This window comes from Anopheles cruzii, chromosome 2 (assembly GCF_943734635.1).
Source record: "Anopheles cruzii chromosome 2, idAnoCruzAS_RS32_06, whole genome shotgun sequence".
In the NCBI taxonomy this organism is placed as follows: Eukaryota; Metazoa; Arthropoda; class Insecta; order Diptera; family Culicidae; genus Anopheles; species Anopheles cruzii.
In genome coordinates, this window is record NC_069144.1 from 41,347,516 (window position 1) to 41,363,406 (window position 15,891).

At 49.2% G+C, this 15,891-nt stretch overlaps 5 protein-coding genes across 6 annotated transcripts; 3 read left to right on the forward strand and 2 right to left on the reverse strand.

Annotated features, from left to right (window-relative positions):
* Nucleotides 1–35: 35 nt before the first annotated feature.
* Nucleotides 36–1,965, forward strand: LOC128279075 (probable ATP-dependent RNA helicase DDX52). The gene is made up of 4 exons (XM_053017797.1): nt 36–116; nt 198–964; nt 1,031–1,675; nt 1,734–1,965. Exons 1-4 carry the CDS (start codon nt 36–38, stop codon nt 1,963–1,965), a joined length of 1,725 nt encoding a protein of 574 aa, XP_052873757.1.
* A 221-nt stretch (nt 1,966–2,186) lies between these two features.
* LOC128267812 (uncharacterized) lies at nt 2,187–7,554 on the reverse strand. Its single transcript, XM_053004747.1, has 8 exons — nt 7,453–7,554; nt 4,582–7,364; nt 4,302–4,512; nt 4,164–4,231; nt 3,435–4,091; nt 2,886–3,355; nt 2,503–2,822; nt 2,187–2,420 (listed from the first exon to the last, which is right to left on the reverse strand). The coding sequence occupies exons 1-8, from the start codon at nt 7,552–7,554 to the stop codon at nt 2,187–2,189; spliced, it is 4,845 nt and encodes a 1,614-aa protein (XP_052860707.1).
* A 426-nt stretch (nt 7,555–7,980) lies between these two features.
* On the forward strand, nt 7,981–10,605 carry LOC128277782 (NEDD8-conjugating enzyme Ubc12). 2 transcript variants are annotated; one of them, XM_053016304.1, is made up of 5 exons: nt 7,981–8,046; nt 8,260–8,521; nt 8,609–8,742; nt 8,822–8,989; nt 9,441–10,605. In XM_053016304.1, the coding sequence occupies exons 2-5, from the start codon at nt 8,413–8,415 to the stop codon at nt 9,579–9,581; spliced, it is 552 nt and encodes a 183-aa protein (XP_052872264.1). In that variant the 5' UTR covers nt 7,981–8,046; nt 8,260–8,412; the 3' UTR covers nt 9,582–10,605. The 2 variants fall into 2 exon arrangements, with proteins under 2 accessions (XP_052872264.1, XP_052872265.1); XM_053016305.1 differs by having other exon boundaries at nt 8,008–8,131.
* A 427-nt stretch (nt 10,606–11,032) lies between these two features.
* Nucleotides 11,033–13,968, forward strand: LOC128269143 (cilia- and flagella-associated protein 52). Its single transcript, XM_053006520.1, has 5 exons — nt 11,033–11,096; nt 11,170–12,053; nt 12,134–12,312; nt 12,392–13,220; nt 13,518–13,968. The coding sequence occupies exons 1-5, from the start codon at nt 11,033–11,035 to the stop codon at nt 13,938–13,940; spliced, it is 2,379 nt and encodes a 792-aa protein (XP_052862480.1). The 3' UTR covers nt 13,941–13,968.
* A 19-nt stretch (nt 13,969–13,987) lies between these two features.
* On the reverse strand, nt 13,988–15,714 carry LOC128269145 (putative serine protease F56F10.1). The gene is made up of 2 exons (XM_053006521.1): nt 14,571–15,714; nt 13,988–14,492 (listed from the first exon to the last, which is right to left on the reverse strand). The coding sequence occupies exons 1-2, from the start codon at nt 15,679–15,681 to the stop codon at nt 14,080–14,082; spliced, it is 1,524 nt and encodes a 507-aa protein (XP_052862481.1). The 5' UTR covers nt 15,682–15,714; the 3' UTR covers nt 13,988–14,079.
* Nucleotides 15,715–15,891: the final 177 nt, after the last annotated feature.

Consider the following 15,891-nt stretch of genomic DNA (forward strand, 5'->3'; position numbering starts at 1 on the left):
TTTGCTGCACTATCGCTGAAATCGAAAGGATTATCATGGGTTCCAACGATATATTTAGTAAACTAACTTGTGGTGCAAAGTTTAGTAGTAAAAATAAATTTCCACGAAAGTCACCAGTAAGTGTAGAATCGCTAATAACGACTCTGTGCAAGGTTGTTCATAGGGTGAATGTTCCCTCTGCTGCCTTCTTGTTTTAGCTCATCAAATCCGAACAACCCATAGCCTGCTTGAAGAAAGTGAAGAAAGAGGAAAATGATGAACCAATAGAGCACCAAGAACGTGTCTCCCATTTCTCTCCCACGGCTCTGCCAGCCGAGATTGAAATAAAAAGCGAAGCATCATCTGCCGAATCCGGAGACGAGCAGCCTGCTCCGCCGAAGGCCAAGAAACAGAAAGTCCTATCGGCTGAAACGCTGGAACAAATGCGACGCTGCAAAATGAAATCCCTAAGAAAATCTAACAAAATTTACATCAAAAAAGGGAAAAAGTCTCCCGACGTGCCGGACATGATCGAAACCTTCGGGGAACTGACCAACAAGTACAATGTATCGCACCAGCTTGTGGCCAACATCGTGGCATGCTACAGCAAGCCAACACCGGTACAAATGCAGGCCATACCCGTGCTACTGCACGAAACGTCGCTTCATGCTTGCGCACCTACCGGATCGGGCAAAACGGCCGCCTTCCTGATTCCGATTTTGCATCACCTGAAAGCACCGATGAAATGCGGATTCCGTGCTTTGATCATTTGTCCGACGCGCGAACTGGCATTGCAAACCCAACGGGAGGCGTTACGTCTCGGCGATGGGATGAACTTGCGGACACACGTGATCCGCACCGTGGACGATCGGCGAAAGTGTGACTACAGTTTGGATGGTGGTCGCAAGTATGACATTCTCGTTACCACTCCCAACCGAATCTGCTATTTGCTGTCCCAAAAGCCACCACAAATCGGTCTGAGCAAGTAAGCGAGGCATCGCCACTTTCAGTTCTTTGTCTCTGGTTGAGCTCATTATTGGTTTCCTTGCAGCATCCAGTGGGTCGTTGTGGACGAGGCTGACAAGCTGTTCGAGGATTCGAAAAACTCATTCCGCGAACAGCTGGACACCGTGCTGAATGCTTGCGTGAATCCTACGAAGGTGGTCGCTCTATTCAGTGCAACCCAAACACGCGAGGCCGACCAGTGGGTCGCTGCAAATGTTCCGAGGCGTATCCGATTTTGCATTGGACTGACCAACAGTGCGGTTGAGTTAGTTGATCAGAAGCTTCTGTTCACCGGCAGCGAAGGAGGCAAGCTGCTCGCCTTTCGCGAACTGGTAGCCCAGGGCCTCAGCCCACCGGTCCTGGTTTTCGTTCAGAGTAAGGATCGAGCACAGCAACTGTTCACCGAGCTAATCTACGACGGACTAAACGTGGATGTCATACACTCGGACCGGTCTCAGCGGGAACGGGACAACGTGGTACGGGCGTTTCGGGAGGGTAAAATTTGGATCCTCATATGTACCGAGCTGATGAGTCGTGGCATCGACTTTAAGGGTGTAAATTTGGTGGTGAACTACGATTTTCCTCCATCGACAATCTCTTACGTGCACAGGATTGGTCGCACGGGACGTGCTGGGCGAACCGGGAAAGCCGTTACGTTCTTCACCAAGGAAGATACTGCAAACTTGAAAAGGTACGTATACCCTCATTTCGCATTTCGTTATTCGAATGATTGCATTTTGCTTTTCCAGTATCGCTCAGTTAGTGAAAACTGCAGGCGGCGAAGTTCCGGACTACATGTTGCAGCTCAGAAATGGAGCGAAGCGCGACCGGGAAAAGTTGGCTCACAAAGCACCGAAACGCGCCATCATTCGAACACTGCCTTCATTTGAGCTGCAGCAATTGCAGCGAAAGAAAAAGTTCGTCGCGAAAAGTAAAGAGAAAATGCGTCGGTCCGAAGGTGTAACTGGTACCAGCAACTGACTTGGTTCGGTTCTCTTATGGGTCCGGGAAGTCTTTTGTTCAAACTAAATAAAGGTTACATGAAACAAATATTAGTTTCTGGTCTGAATTTAGTTGCATCTTCTGGTCTTCATCTGACTGCAATGCTGATAATATTTTTTCTTTAATTTAACTTCAACTTTTAAGATATGTAACGCATTAAGGGTGCTCTCAAACAACACAACAAACAAAAAATGGTACTATTACGTCTTCATACGCACAATTTCGGCATTCGCAAGGCGCACGATACGGTTGAAGTCAGTTTTCGTGTACGCGCGCCAAAAGTTCGATCTCGACCACGTCAGAGCCGAATAGTTGGGGCTCTGCACACCGTGGAAAATTCTGGCAATTGCTCGGCCGGTGAAATTGTTCTCCGGGTAGCGGCATATCATCGCGCGAATTTCGACCACCAGCTGCGCGTCCGGTGTGTCATCGGGCTACCGGAATAGTTCGAAGAAATGACAAAAGGAAAGCGTTAAAAGTTACACGACAAAAAAAGCTGCAATTAATGGACAATACCTCAGGAACGATTTCGATATCCTTCTTGCTAATATCCGTGACAAAGTACTCCCGGATGATTGCTTTCAACTTTTCTGATGGACCCGTTGGACAATCGGCAGCTTTGACGGAGTGAATGGTCTTGAAGCACACCTCATTGAGAGCGTCGGAAATGTACTGCAGTTGAGCAAGTTGTGTGCGCTCCTGACGCGTGGCACGATCGTACAATGTGTCCAGGGCAAGATCCAATTCCTCGTCGCTTAGATCTCCAGGAGCACGAACACGAAATCCGAGATCATAAAAGCTCACTGATAGGGGTGATCGTTTCCTTGAATTATTATCTGAAAAGATAACGATATGACCGTGCATCCTGCATAATCCGACACACCGGACTAACTCACCACCGTTGGTCCATTCGAGGTTTTTTAACTGATACTTCACCACGCCACTATCCCAGCCAATGGCAGCGGCAACGTCGATCACGGGAAATTCAAGCACCGTCGAGGAAGCGTGCGAAATTCCGCGCTTCAGGTCCAACGCAAACGCCATCGCCAACGGGGCACATTCCTTCGCGGCCTGACGCAGTGACCGCACACCGCCATACGACATCACTTTGCACATCGTGTAGGCCGGGCTAAGCGCCTGAATGCAGCGCTGCTCGTGGAGCTCCAGATAGCACAGAAACGTGGCAATATTTTCCTCCGGTATGTCGAGCTGCTGAATCGTCGACTCGATCGAGAAGCATATCTCGTGCCCCGGGCACAGCCTCTTTCGAGTGATCGGTTGTGACGGGTTTTCCGGCTCATCGAACGCTACATCCCAATCCATGCCGTTAGCGGCTTCAATGTCTTGTCGTAACTCATCCGCCAGTTCTCTGCAATAGATGGAAGGCAATTAAAGAGGATAATAGCGTTCGTTACAGAACAGTCCACAAACATCCGGAACACGCGTACCGATTACTTAAATTGTTCACACAGGCACACGGGACGAAGATTTTCTGCAGCAACTTTCGCACCACGTGCCGATCGATGGAGTTTGCGTAAATAAATCGTCGGAGCTCGTTCCGATCTTTACCGCGACTGTCCAAAAACAGATGACAGTGCGCCAGCAACCCATCACGTCCCGCTCGACCCACTTCCTGCACGTAGCTTTCGAAGTTTTTCGGCATATTGTAATGAACGATCGCCCGGATGTCCGCCTTGTTGATGCCCATGCCGAACGCGATCGTCGCCACGACAATGCGCAAGTCGCCTCTCATGAACGCATTCTGAATCGTACGGCGACGCGATGCCGGCATTCCGGCGTGGTATGGTTCAGCCACGTAATTTAACCGTGGCCGCTTTTTGGTCGCTTGTTCCGCTCGCGCTCTGGCTGCATCTTGGAAGCAAGTGCGAATGAAGCTGGCGATACGTTCACAGTCGTCGCGTCGTGTACAATACACGATGATCGATTCAAGCGGACTGAAGCGTTCAGAGTGCAATAACTCGACCAGAGCCGTATCACGATTTTCGTCCCGCGAAATCGTTAGCAACAAATTGTCCGGCAGTGGAATATCGCTGATGATGCCGCTAACTCCGTCCGGGATGGACAGATGAGAGACGATGCTTTGACTGGTAAGAAAAATCAAAATAACTTAGCAACGTACAATTTGAAGTAATAAAGCACTCGTTTCCAGAACTGACCGTGTTTGTACCGTGGCAGTTGCAGTCAGTCCGAGAATCGTCTTAACGCCCAGTTTTTCTTTCAGGACCTGTCAACAAAAATAAACGATCAATTGGATGTCCATGGTAGCGAACCCTTTCGAAGTGCGTTCTACATACCTTACAGATCATCAAATAACTTGGACGGAAGTTGTGACTCCACTGCGAGACGCAATGTGCCTCATCGATGCAAGCGAAAGCGATCGGTGGCAACTGGCGAAGCAGCGATCCGAAACCGGTTGCCTTTTCACCTGCCACCACCGCTTCTGGTGAGACCAGCAGCACGTCCACTTCACCCGCCACAATCGCCGCCATCACTCCATCGCGCACTCTGCACGAATAAATGGCAGTTAAAGTGTTGACTTCAAGAACTTGAAATGCATTTTGGTGAAAAACTTACTTTGGTGTTTGATTTTTGTGCAAACATTGGGCATTCAGAAAGTCGGGCACTCCGTGTACCTGATCTTCCATCAGCGACACGAGCGGTGAGATCACAAGGGTGATGCAGTTCCGTCGCTGTCGATACAGATACGCCGGCAGCTGATAGCAGAGTGACTTACCTGCACCCGTGCTAAGAGTGACCAGCGTCGACATTCCGCACAGCACACGCATCACCGCTCGCTCCTGGCCATGGCGGAACGTTTGGTGACCGAACAGATGCAACGCCTCGAACACTTCCGGAGGTGTAGCGGGAAGCGTACCGTTCGGCTGTTGGCTATAAAGTGGGTCAATCTTACCTTTGGCACCTGCACCAGCCACGGTAACATCCAAAATGCCAGATTTTTTTAGGAAATCTTCCGGAATCACATGGCCAATGTATGCCGCCTGTTTGCTGGCCCTTTCGCTGGTTGGTGGATTCATTGGCACCTTCTCTTCTCGTTTAAGGCTATCAGTGAGATCTTCATTTTTCTTTTCCGTTTCTCGATCACACTCATCCTCCCTTTCCGGTTGTTTCCAGGTCGGATTGGCCACCGGGGGCAGTTTTTCCAAGCGGTTCGAGTGAACTAAGGCGGTCTTTGCATTTGCCATCGCTTCCGCCTCTTCGAGCGTCGGAAAGGCGGACTCTTCTTCAACGTCAACCCCGAGCGGTAACAGTTTGTCTTCCCGTACATTCCGACACTCTCGCGCCATATGTCCCGTACCACCGCACTGAAAACACGTCAGTATGCCGCCATCGCACCCACCCATATCCATGTTCGGGCCCGATAGGGCCGCCACCTTCTTTGCCTTCCACAGTGACTTTTTGTAGCGGCTGTAGTTTATCGTTTTCTTTCCCTTCACAAACACCTTCTTGCGCAGATCGACCCGGACAAAATTTTCGTTCAATTTTCCGGCGGCCATCTTCTTGCGTAGAGCTGACTCCTTGCTACTGACTGCAGGGCCCGATCTGGAAGTGCTTCTCTCCGCTTGGACCGGCACACCCTGGATGAAACTGTCCGCCAGTCGGGAATCGTTCACTAGCTCACGGATGTCCACTCGAGGGACACTTTTTATACGATCCAGTCCATATTCCGGAACGTATTCGTCTGGTTCGTCGGTTTCTTGCGGTGGCGGCGGCTTCGATTTTCTCGCTGCTACCACCTTTTTCTTAGTTGCTCGCCCTTTGGCCTTGGCTCCCGCGTTCGATGATCCTGGACTAAGCCTGGGCGATATTGGCGAGTTTTTCTTCGCTCCTCCGGATCGTCGCTTTCTGGGAACTTTCGGTACCGTTGCCGATCGGGTTGTACTACGTGATCGACGCGCGGGTTTTTCCGTTTGTACGTCATCTTCGGCCAGTGTCTCTGAAGCGTGATCTTCCCACTGCGCCGATTGGCCACTGGTTGCTTTCGATCGCTCATAATCAGGATCTTTATCGTCATCGTCGCTAGAGAAATCACCAGAACCAACCGTATCCAGTGCCGGTTCTTTGTAGCTCGCAACTCGACGTGTTGCACGAACCGATCGCGCCCGGAGGGGTAGCGGGTTTCCGGCGTCCTCCTTACTGTTTAATTTCTTTGATTTCGGAGGTGCTTTGGTTTTTCGCATCTTCACCTCGGAGGGCTGCTTTTCATCTACCATAGGATCTTTGTTTTCCACATCAAGTTGGCCAGTTGGCAATGGCACGATCGCTTTGCTATCGTTTTTCGCTTCCGCCAACTGTGGGCTGCGGTTAATAGCGGTAAAGATTTTTCGCTTCTTCACCACGTGCAGCATTCCTGGAGACGTTTTCTTACATTCTTCGTCCGAGTTCTCCACCACATCATCGGAATCGGATTGAATGACACCACGATCGAAAACGGTAGCCTGAACAGTTACATGACCCTCCGGAACGTTCGTTTGGCTGGACATGCTTAGCGAAGACATTCCAAAGCTTCCGGACGAAGCAATCGCAGCTAGATTAACGTTCCTGAGTCCGTAATGGGGTGTACACGGTTTCGAGCTTTGGTCAGAGGCGGACGGAACGGTAGTCTCCTTAACCATGCCCTCCGAAGATAGTCGATCTAACCACCGTTCGTCGAGTTGATTGATCGGCTCTCGCGTGGCAGGAACCGATGACAGTGCCGGCAGTGTCTCTTCCACCTTCGTGACACTTGTGTCCAATTCCTTCGACTTTGCATTTAGCAGCGTCTCCAAATCGGGAAGCAGCGTTTTAGAACCGTTCCCAGCTGAACCGTCCGCCGCCGAAGTGCCACTAAATGAATTGCGTGACATCAGCTTACGGGGATTACGTTTCGGAAGCATCATCAACGGGGAAGCCATCAGTTTGGAAACGTTGATGGCCACTGGTTTCGAATTCGAAGCCTCTGGTGTTCCTTCACTGACCGCACTAAGGGCCGGTTTCTGTCGACTTCGCTCATTACGCCACGCGTTTTGATTATGCTCGATTTCTTTCTCTGCCTCAAAGCTGGGTGCCTGGCTGTTTGGCACTGCCTGCGATCCGATCGGTTCGGTCAGCAAACTGTTCAACGACGATGACCGTCCAGATAATGCACTATCGTTTCGGATTGTTCCACTCGCAAACGATAGTTGCGTACCGTCAGTGGTCTCTTGGGAAAAACTTGATTCTTGTGACATTAAAGATCCATCAAAATCATCATCCTCGTCCAAAGCATCCAGCAACGTGTCCTCGAGGAGTGAAGTCTTCAGGCGGTAGTATGTCTTGTACGAATTTCGTATCTCAACGGGTGACTCGCGGATGTCCAACTACAATAAACCCCGCACCCGACCACGCCGAGGCCCCACGGATAAGAACCGTTTCTTCCTCAAAACCTTTCATTTTCGAGGGTCTTACCTTCGACGGTATGCGTCCATGCTTTTTCTTAAAGTCTTTCTCCCACTGCTTCAGGCGGTATTTACTCTTTTGATAATTTTTACGAAACACCGGATCGTCCATTGTGCTGATGCAGGAGTCTTCACTTCGTACAATCGATCACATTTCAACAGCTTTGGAACCCTTTGCCTCGTAACGTTTGCCAAAATGATCCGCAAAATTTCACGTTTTGGCGGGAACGAACCAAAACAACACACGTTCAATCATTCGATCATCGGGAGCGAGAGAGAAGATGCACAAAGCAGCGTTCAGATGAAATTTCATGTTTACAGCAAAACGGAGCTTAAAAATAAAAAAAACAATGTTTAACGAATGAGTCAAATTCATCTTGTTTTAAAACAATCAAGTGATTAGCTTATTTTCTCCCTTTTATTCACGCAAACTCACAGCAAGCCGTTATTGATTTGCAAGCAAAAAGCTGTGCATGAAGCCAATGACAGCATCCTACGTTTCTATTGGCTCACCAGGCAACACTGCCCCAAGCGAACTGACAGCTACAAACACTGGCACGAAACGGAGCAGAGGAAATCGAAAAATATTGAAACCCCATTTTTGGTGAGTGAAAAAACAATAGAAGCATCAATACGGCCAAACAAAATCTGCATACCGAAACGGATTCGTAAACACTGGCGACCTTCGGGTATTTATCGCATCGCGTCAACGCTGGCCGATTGTTCTCCTAATCCCAGCCACACACCACGATCGTCTTCTCTGTATTCGTACGCGTACGTTCGCTAATCGCTCGCCCTTCCTGTTGTTGTTCCCTAGCTTTGCCCAGTGTTTTTATTATCCGACGAAACCTGTGTTACGACCCATCAGTGTAGCAATCGAAAAGAAAGGTCGGAAAATTGGGGTTTGTGCCAACAGCCGGAACCGGAACACGCTTACACCCTGGGCAGTCACCATTGATAGGCGTTTGCAATGATTAAACTATTCTCGCTAAAGCAACAAAAAAAAGATGGTGAAGCAACGCCAAAGTCCGGAGGACAGAAGAAAACTTTCACCGCCGCCCAGCTGCGAATTACGAAGGGTAAGGTCACAGAACGGCTGACGTGAAAGACACGTTCAACCTTCACGCCGTAAAGCGGGGTGGCTAATAATGTTTACTGGTTGACAGATATCAACGAGCTGAACTTGCCGAAAACCTGCGCCACTGAATTTCCGGATCCGGACGATCTGCTCAACTTCAAGCTCATTATCTGTCCGGACGAGGGTTTCTATAAAGGCGGTCGCTTCGTGTTCAATTTCAAGGTACTGTAAGAATGCTTGGCCCTGCTTCATATAGCAGTGAAAAGTGGATGCAAACTCTGCCTGCCTCTCTCTCTTGTAGGTTGGGCCAAACTATCCCCACGAACCACCGAAGGTTAAATGTGAAACGCAGGTGTACCATCCGAACATAGATCTTGAGGGTAACGTGTGTTTGAACATTCTGCGTGAGGACTGGAAGCCGGTATTAACGATTAACTCGATCGTATACGGATTGCAGTACTTGTTCCTGGTAAGTGGAAGGACGTGGCATACATCGGTTTTTATCTTATCACATTATTGTTAGGAAAAGATATTCCAGGCAGTTACTAGGTTTTCGTAAAACACTAAGCTCCCGGTTTGAATTTTGGAAAACTATTCGAGTTAACGAACATTGGTTTTTGATCCTTTCGAAAGGTTTTGTCTCAAACGAAAAGTGTTATTTTAATCTGTTGCCTCGTAGTTTAGAGCAGTATTTCCCCATCTTAAACATGATTTATGGATAAACTACAACAAAATGTGTTACATTTTAGGTTCTCTGCTGTTACGAAAACACGTTCACTAGTCTCTTGTTTAGTTATTTATTTGCTTTCCACGAAAAGTTTACTTTTTCGGGAGGATAGCAAAATATGCTACTATCTTATGAAGTTCTTGCGATCTGTTTTGTGATTTGTTTTAACACATCGTTTTTAATGGTATTTTAGGAACCGAATCCGGAGGACCCACTAAATCGGGAAGCAGCTGAGGTCCTGCAAACGAACCGGCGTCTATTTGAGCACAACGTTTACAAAGCCATGCGTGGTAGCTACATTGGCGAAACTTATTTCGAGCGCTGCCTCAAGTGATATATAAATTCAAAATTAACTCTTAAATGTTGCGTTTATTTAATTATCCTTACGATCGGTGGGCGATACTACATAGATTTTAATTATAACTGAATTACACACCCTTACCCGGGCCCTTTCAGAGACCGAGAGTTGAGCGAATAATGATTGCCCCTTTTGCGCCTGGCTGCGACTGGTGGTGATAAGTGGCTTTAGACAAACTAGGTTGAAACCGGCCAGCGGTCGGAATGGAACTTTCAATACAAAAGGCATACACTCAAAATCCACAGGCGCGAAACACAACACAAAGCAGAAAAAACGTCGTGCTAGATAGTGAAAAACATGAAGCAGCTCAAACGAAGTGTCCATGGAGGATCAAACGATTTAAACAGAGACAAATGCAAAGAAGGAGAGCAGAAAACCACTGACTCAGCGCTAGAATCTTGTGGTTATTGTACAGTACTGGTCGAGAAGCTATATTTATGATGGTTCGCAAGGCGGAACACTGGGTGGCACACACCCGGCTGGGGCTTTACACATCTACGTCCAGTTTATTTATAAAGGCACAATTTCTTGAACTTTCAATACCGAGCTAAGCGGCTTACGAAGCGGCTAGAGATGGCAAAAGGTAAGGCGTAAAATGCCTCAGAAAAAGCTTGAAGATTGGTGGCTCGACGTTTGATGAGAAGAATGTAATCGAACCCAATTAAGCCAACAATAACTGTAGCGAACAAACCCAAATACACACATGTTTAGAAAGAAAAAACTTAAATACTACTCCTTATGTGTGGTGTACGTGTGTACCTATACGTTTGTAGTAAAAACCCGTTGTGCACCCAACACTTAACTCCAAACTCTCTCTGCTCCCCGTTTGATCAACGTTCGGCTGCTTCACCTAATGATTGTAGAAAAAAGCCTCCAAGCGCCATACAATAGATACAATGATGGGGTGGCAATCGCCCTGCATCCTCCAGGACAAGGAAGAATACAAACGAAGAACATGATGATCAGATCAGATTCATAGACTAACAATAAACGATTATAACAGGATTATTTCATGCAGACTTTCGTATGCTTACTCCCAACAAGCAGCGTTCGTTTCGTATTGTTGAGCAACTCTCAAAATTTTTTTTTGTCATTCGCACACACGGCACGGGTCTACTCGTGTGCTGCTGTCGAAAACAATTCTTCCCCCATGCAATATTTCGCAAAACGAAATAGTTTAGACTCCTACATTCGCTCTGGACAACACCTGTTGCACTCGGTGAGCTGCGCACTCCCCTATGCGCCTATCTTTCGCGTTGCTAGGCCAACCGGTTGTAGCACTGGTAACCGTGCAGATGGTAACTATGTAAGCTGGCTTCACAACAACCGAATTCTGGTATCGCAGTAAGCTTGGCTGCATTTGCATTCGAAGACGGTGCACCAGCTTACGGAGTTCGAAAACAAGGAGAAAAATATTTTCCTTCAGCATGTCCACCGAGGAACCGACGGAAGTGATCAGCCTTGAACCATCCGCCATCATCGGCTTTGACGGTATGGACGCAAAATGTTACGCCTATGACTTGTACCGGTTACTAATATCCTTTTTCTAACCGCTCACCCGTAGGTCATGTCGTGTGCGGTCTTCGCGTTCATCCCGACCAGCGGCATCTGGTTTTCCCGCTTGGGAACGAAATTTCCATCTACGAGCTTGACACCAACAAGCAGACGTTTTTGCGGGGCCACACAAACACAATATCCACGCTGGACATCTCCACCAGTGGCCGAATGGTGGCGTCCGGTCAATCGTCCCATATGGGTTTTCGAGCCTACGTGATTGTTTGGGATTGGGCAACAAGAAAGGAAATCTCACGCTACGAGCTGCACCGTGTCCGTGTGCAGTCGCTGTGCTTCTCCTCGAACGATCAGTTCCTCGTCAGTCTCGGTGGCAAGGACTGTGGATCGATCATCGTGTGGGACATTGAACAGCGAACGGCCATTTGTGGAACGATTGCTACCAAGGAGACGACCGGCGATGCAACGAAGGTCTGCAGTCTCAACAAACGCTTCACAACGTTCGTCTCGGGTGGGGACCAAAACTTGCGCGTCTGGAACATTGACCGTGAGCGCAAAAGGCTGACGGTGCAGGACGTGGCGGTCGGTAAGCTGCGCCGCGAGTTTACCGGAATGCGCATCTCACCGAACGATGACACACTCTACGTCGGCACGATGAGTGGTGACATTGTGAAGATCAATCTGAACTGCAACCCGAACCCGAGTGTGCCGTCACAGGACAAGATGCCGGTATTGCTCGGTTGCTTCGGAAAGCATAACGCCCGAAAGCCACCCCTAAAGGACTGTGAAAAGTACCACTTCGGCGTACGCGATTTGCTGCTTCTCCCCGACGGGAAACTGATAATCGGTGCCGGTGACGGAACAATTGATCTGGTGCAGGAGCGTAACTGTAATTTCAAAAATTACCGTGGTCCAACGTGGCCCGAGTTAAAATCGGTAAGCTAGGAGGAGCCGTGATTGAGTCCCTTGTACCAAAACCGGAAGGCTAACCATTTTCCGACCTCTGCTTGCAATAGCTTCATTCGACGAAAATCGATGGTGTCGTTACTTCGCTGCAGATTGTTCACGGAAAGACACTGCTCATCGGAACCAATGGGTGTGAGATCTATTCGCTTGATTTGGCAAACTTTTCGTCCAGTCTGCGGCTGTTGAAAACGTGCCACACGAACGCAGTCTACGACATTGCCTTTCCGTAGTGAGTTGAGTGCCTATGCTGCCGAGGACGGCCAACCTTTTTAATTTCTTTTCTGGAATTCTCCGCTTCTTTTCGGCAGCAACTTTTCGCTCGTTTTTGCCACGGCAAGTCACGAATCGATTCGCATCTGGTCAACGTCGAAGATGCAGGAACTCCTGCGCATCGTGGTGCCGAACTTTGCGTCCTCGTCGATCGTCTTTAGCCGCGATGGTAAGAGTATCATCTCCGCCTGGAACGACGGTGTGATCCGCGCGTTCACACCTCTTTCCGGCAAGCTGATCTACGCCATTCCGAACGCACACAACAAGGGCTGCTCGTCGGTGGCCGTCACGAGCAACGGCAAGATTGTCGTAAGCGGTGGAATCGAAGGGCAGGTGCGTGTCTGGAAGATCGATCCTTACGTGCAGAGTTTGATCGGTGTGCTGAAGGAACACTATGGGCCTATCGAATCGGTTCACATCAACAGCTACGATACGGAGGTGGTTTCCGCTTCTCGAGACGGTTCCTGCGTCATCTGGGACCTTCTGAGGCTTACGCGCAAGCACGTGATCTTTGCGCACACCCAATTCATCGCCGCCCAGTACTTTCCGACCGGTGTGCAAATTCTAACGGCCGGCTCGGACAAACTGATCGGATATTGGGAAGCGTACGATGGAAGTCTGGTGCGAGAAGTTGAAGGTTCCAAGTCCGGACCGATCAACGCGATCGATATGAATATGATTGGCGAATATTTTGTGTCGGCCGGCACGGACCAAATCGTGCGGTTGTGGAACTATCAGCATGGGGTCGAGGTTGCTGTCGGCATCGGTCACGCGAGTGCAATATCTTCCGCACGTTACAGCCCAAATGGAAAGTTTCTCGTTACTGGATCGAACGATGGTGGAATATTTGTATGGAAGGTTCCCGAGGTAAGCACCGACTGTGTGAAGTTGGCACTTTGTGTAAAGTTAACGACAAAATTATCTCCGGCTGTAAAATATGATAGTAAAATTGATTGCGCTAGAGTAAATAATGCTAAACTTGTCACCATGGTCAGCCATTACTAAAACAGAACACGGAAACACGTTTTAGTCAGTTGCATAATCGGACGATTTTCCCTTTTTTGTGACGCAACAAATCCATGCCGTAACATGTTCCCTTTCTTTCGCTTCCTCGCGACTCATCTTTTCGCTGTATCGCGTAACACACTTCGTTTTGCTCCACAGAAATTTCACATGAAAATACCCGACGACATTCTCTCGACTACGAACGCGGACCAACCGAAACCTTCCAGCAGAGCGTCGAACACTTCTCAGCCGACTCCCGGTGGGTCACGCGAGGCGTCATCGCGCAAGAGCGGAACTCCGCTTTCGACGGGCAGTCGCATCATGCGCCCAACAAATGGCAATGAAAACGTACGCCAGCTCGAGTCCGGGCGCTTTAAGCGTTCCAGCAGCCAGATTACCGAATGCCCTGCCGTCGATCCTAAAGCCCAACCAACGGTCGACCCATGCGTTGATACCGCCTCCCTGGCGGACAATCAGGAATCATGTGAAGCACGGTCAGTGGCGCAATCCGTCAGCCAGATGCGCCTAGCGTCCGGAGATCGATCGGTGGCCAGACGAGAATCGAAGGAACACAGACCATAATTAGCAACACCATTCAATGTATTTTGTAATGTTTTTTTTTAAGCAACCGCCAGGAACAGCAAGCGAGACATTTTTTTATTCAATAAATTTTCCCATGTTTATTACATTAAATTGTGTGTGTGTACATTAAATTATGAGCTCAAATAGTGAGCAAATTCGTAATAAAGGCTTCGATTTCTAGGCGCGCCTGTTTTAGCTGCGGAAAATCGGTATCTCTCGGCTCATACATATTGGCACAGTGGGCCGTTCCGTCGATGAAGATAACCGGCGTGAAAACGTCGTTGCTCTCTATCAGTCCCAGCCGGTGCCACGGATCGATCGAGCCATGCACGTAGAGGACATTCGTGGCTCCTGGATTTAGCGCCCCGTAATTGTTATTCGTCCGGTAGATGCCTCGGGCCAGCGAGTCCGCCTTGAAGCGATCGCCGTAGATATCACTGCACTGCTGTACGAAGAACTCAGCCGGGAAGCGGTCACCAAACACGTAACTAGAGTTGTCGGATGTTTGGTAGAACCCAAACTCGGTACACGTCTGATATGTCCATTGGCGCGCTGGGGAAGGGAAGACGCATTAACATGGTGATGGATGTTGAGTGTTGCTATTGAGTGTTGCCTAGCTAATCTCGTTACCTCCACTGGCCACGTCCGATTCCCAGGAAGTGTTTTGCATTTGTCGAACTGACTTTTCGTACACGTAATCTAAGCAGCTCTGATTGCCCTGCGCCAGCAGCAGCCGGTTGACTTCCGCCAAACGGCTAACCGGGGCCCCGATGGTAGTGTTCGCCATCACATCGCAAACCTCGTCGATAGTTAGGGACGCATGCGGACTATTATCTTTGTTATACTGGACAACTCCCGCAAAATTGCCTGCGAGCGCCTCAAACAAGCTGGCCACATCGAGCGAATTGTTGATCGACTTCTCGATCGCATCGCATAGGTCAAACTTTTCGTTTATTGTCCGCTGGCCGATCCTGTGCTTAAGCAGTGTTTCCACCTGTTCCATAGCACTCTGGACCGCCTCCACACAGCGCATCGAGTAGTTGCCGAGCGAGCTAACGACCGTGTCGTAGTATTCGACAAAGTCGATCTTCGCCAGCAACGGACCGCTGGAGCTGATTGAGCCGTGCACTAGTGACGGATACTTTTCCCGCAGCCATGCGGCCAACGAACCCGGATACGAGCCCCCGAACGCGATCCAACGGTTAGTGTGCGAATCGAGACGGTACCTCGCATTCATCGCCTCGATAAAGTAGGCAAGATCGGCGAGCGCTTGTTCCGATGTAAGGTAGCGCAGGTTCTCGGTGGAAAGATCGGCCGTCGGGTGGCTCTTGCCGTAGAAACGGTGCTCGAGCTGGAAGCACAGTGCACCGTGCCGTTCGGCGTAGTGAATCCAGGCTCCTTCGTGCATCCAGCGGGCCGTCGCTTCTCCCTCACCGCCGATCATGAGAAAGACGGGTGCGTACGGATCGGACTCGTTGAAAAACTGATCATTTACGTAGTACCTTTGCTGCCAGGTTTCGGCATTGGTAGGATCGTTGTGATCGAGTACTTGTTTAAACCACAGGTCAGGTGTTTCTAGCTGCGCTTCCGCAAGAAACGTCGCGTCTGACCGGCTCGGTGAATCGGGTTGGAACCGCTTTCCACGCCAAAAGCCACGCAAACCATCCGTATATGGCAGCAACACCGCGACACAAACTAGGACTAGGACGGGACAAGAAATTAACCGCAGCCTCTGCGACATACTTATTTTCAAGCGCAATTTACGAAGGCGAACACGACTGTAACTGACCAACGGACAAAGAACAACTGATAGTCCTTTCTGCGATGCGGCACCACCTGATAGCTATTATCAATTTCCCCTATCGTGCGTAGAACGTTCCAGTTTAACACTGTGTGAGAATCGGCTAATTGAATTTATGGTTGGCTTCGTGTTCTCGGTAAGCTACTTTGT

Coding starts and splice junctions, on each gene's coding strand:
- LOC128279075 (XM_053017797.1), top strand. CDS start 36: ATGGGTTCCAACGATATATTTAGTAAACTAACTTGTGGTGCAAAGTTT. Junction 117..197: donor AATTTCCACGAAAGTCACCA/GTAAGTGTAGAA, acceptor TTCTTGTTTTAG/CTCATCAAATCCGAACAACC. Junction 1,676..1,733: donor GATACTGCAAACTTGAAAAG/GTACGTATACCC, acceptor TTGCTTTTCCAG/TATCGCTCAGTTAGTGAAAA.
- LOC128267812 (XM_053004747.1), bottom strand. CDS start 7,554: ATGGACGATCCGGTGTTTCGTAAAAATTATCAAAAGAGTAAATACCGC. Junction 4,232..4,301: donor GTTATTTGATGATCTGTAAG/GTATGTAGAACG, acceptor TTTTGTTGACAG/GTCCTGAAAGAAAAACTGGG. Junction 4,092..4,163: donor ACTGCCACGGTACAAACACG/GTCAGTTCTGGA, acceptor TTTTCTTACCAG/TCAAAGCATCGTCTCTCATC.
- LOC128277782 (XM_053016304.1), top strand. CDS start 8,413: ATGATTAAACTATTCTCGCTAAAGCAACAAAAAAAAGATGGTGAAGCA. Junction 8,743..8,821: donor GCTTCGTGTTCAATTTCAAG/GTACTGTAAGAA, acceptor TCTCTCTTGTAG/GTTGGGCCAAACTATCCCCA. Junction 8,990..9,440: donor GATTGCAGTACTTGTTCCTG/GTAAGTGGAAGG, acceptor ATGGTATTTTAG/GAACCGAATCCGGAGGACCC.
- LOC128269143 (XM_053006520.1), top strand. CDS start 11,033: ATGTCCACCGAGGAACCGACGGAAGTGATCAGCCTTGAACCATCCGCC. Junction 11,097..11,169: donor CGCCATCATCGGCTTTGACG/GTATGGACGCAA, acceptor GCTCACCCGTAG/GTCATGTCGTGTGCGGTCTT. Junction 12,054..12,133: donor CGTGGCCCGAGTTAAAATCG/GTAAGCTAGGAG, acceptor TGCTTGCAATAG/CTTCATTCGACGAAAATCGA.
- LOC128269145 (XM_053006521.1), bottom strand. CDS start 15,681: ATGTCGCAGAGGCTGCGGTTAATTTCTTGTCCCGTCCTAGTCCTAGTT. Junction 14,493..14,570: donor ATCGGACGTGGCCAGTGGAG/GTAACGAGATTA, acceptor TCCCTTCCCCAG/CGCGCCAATGGACATATCAG.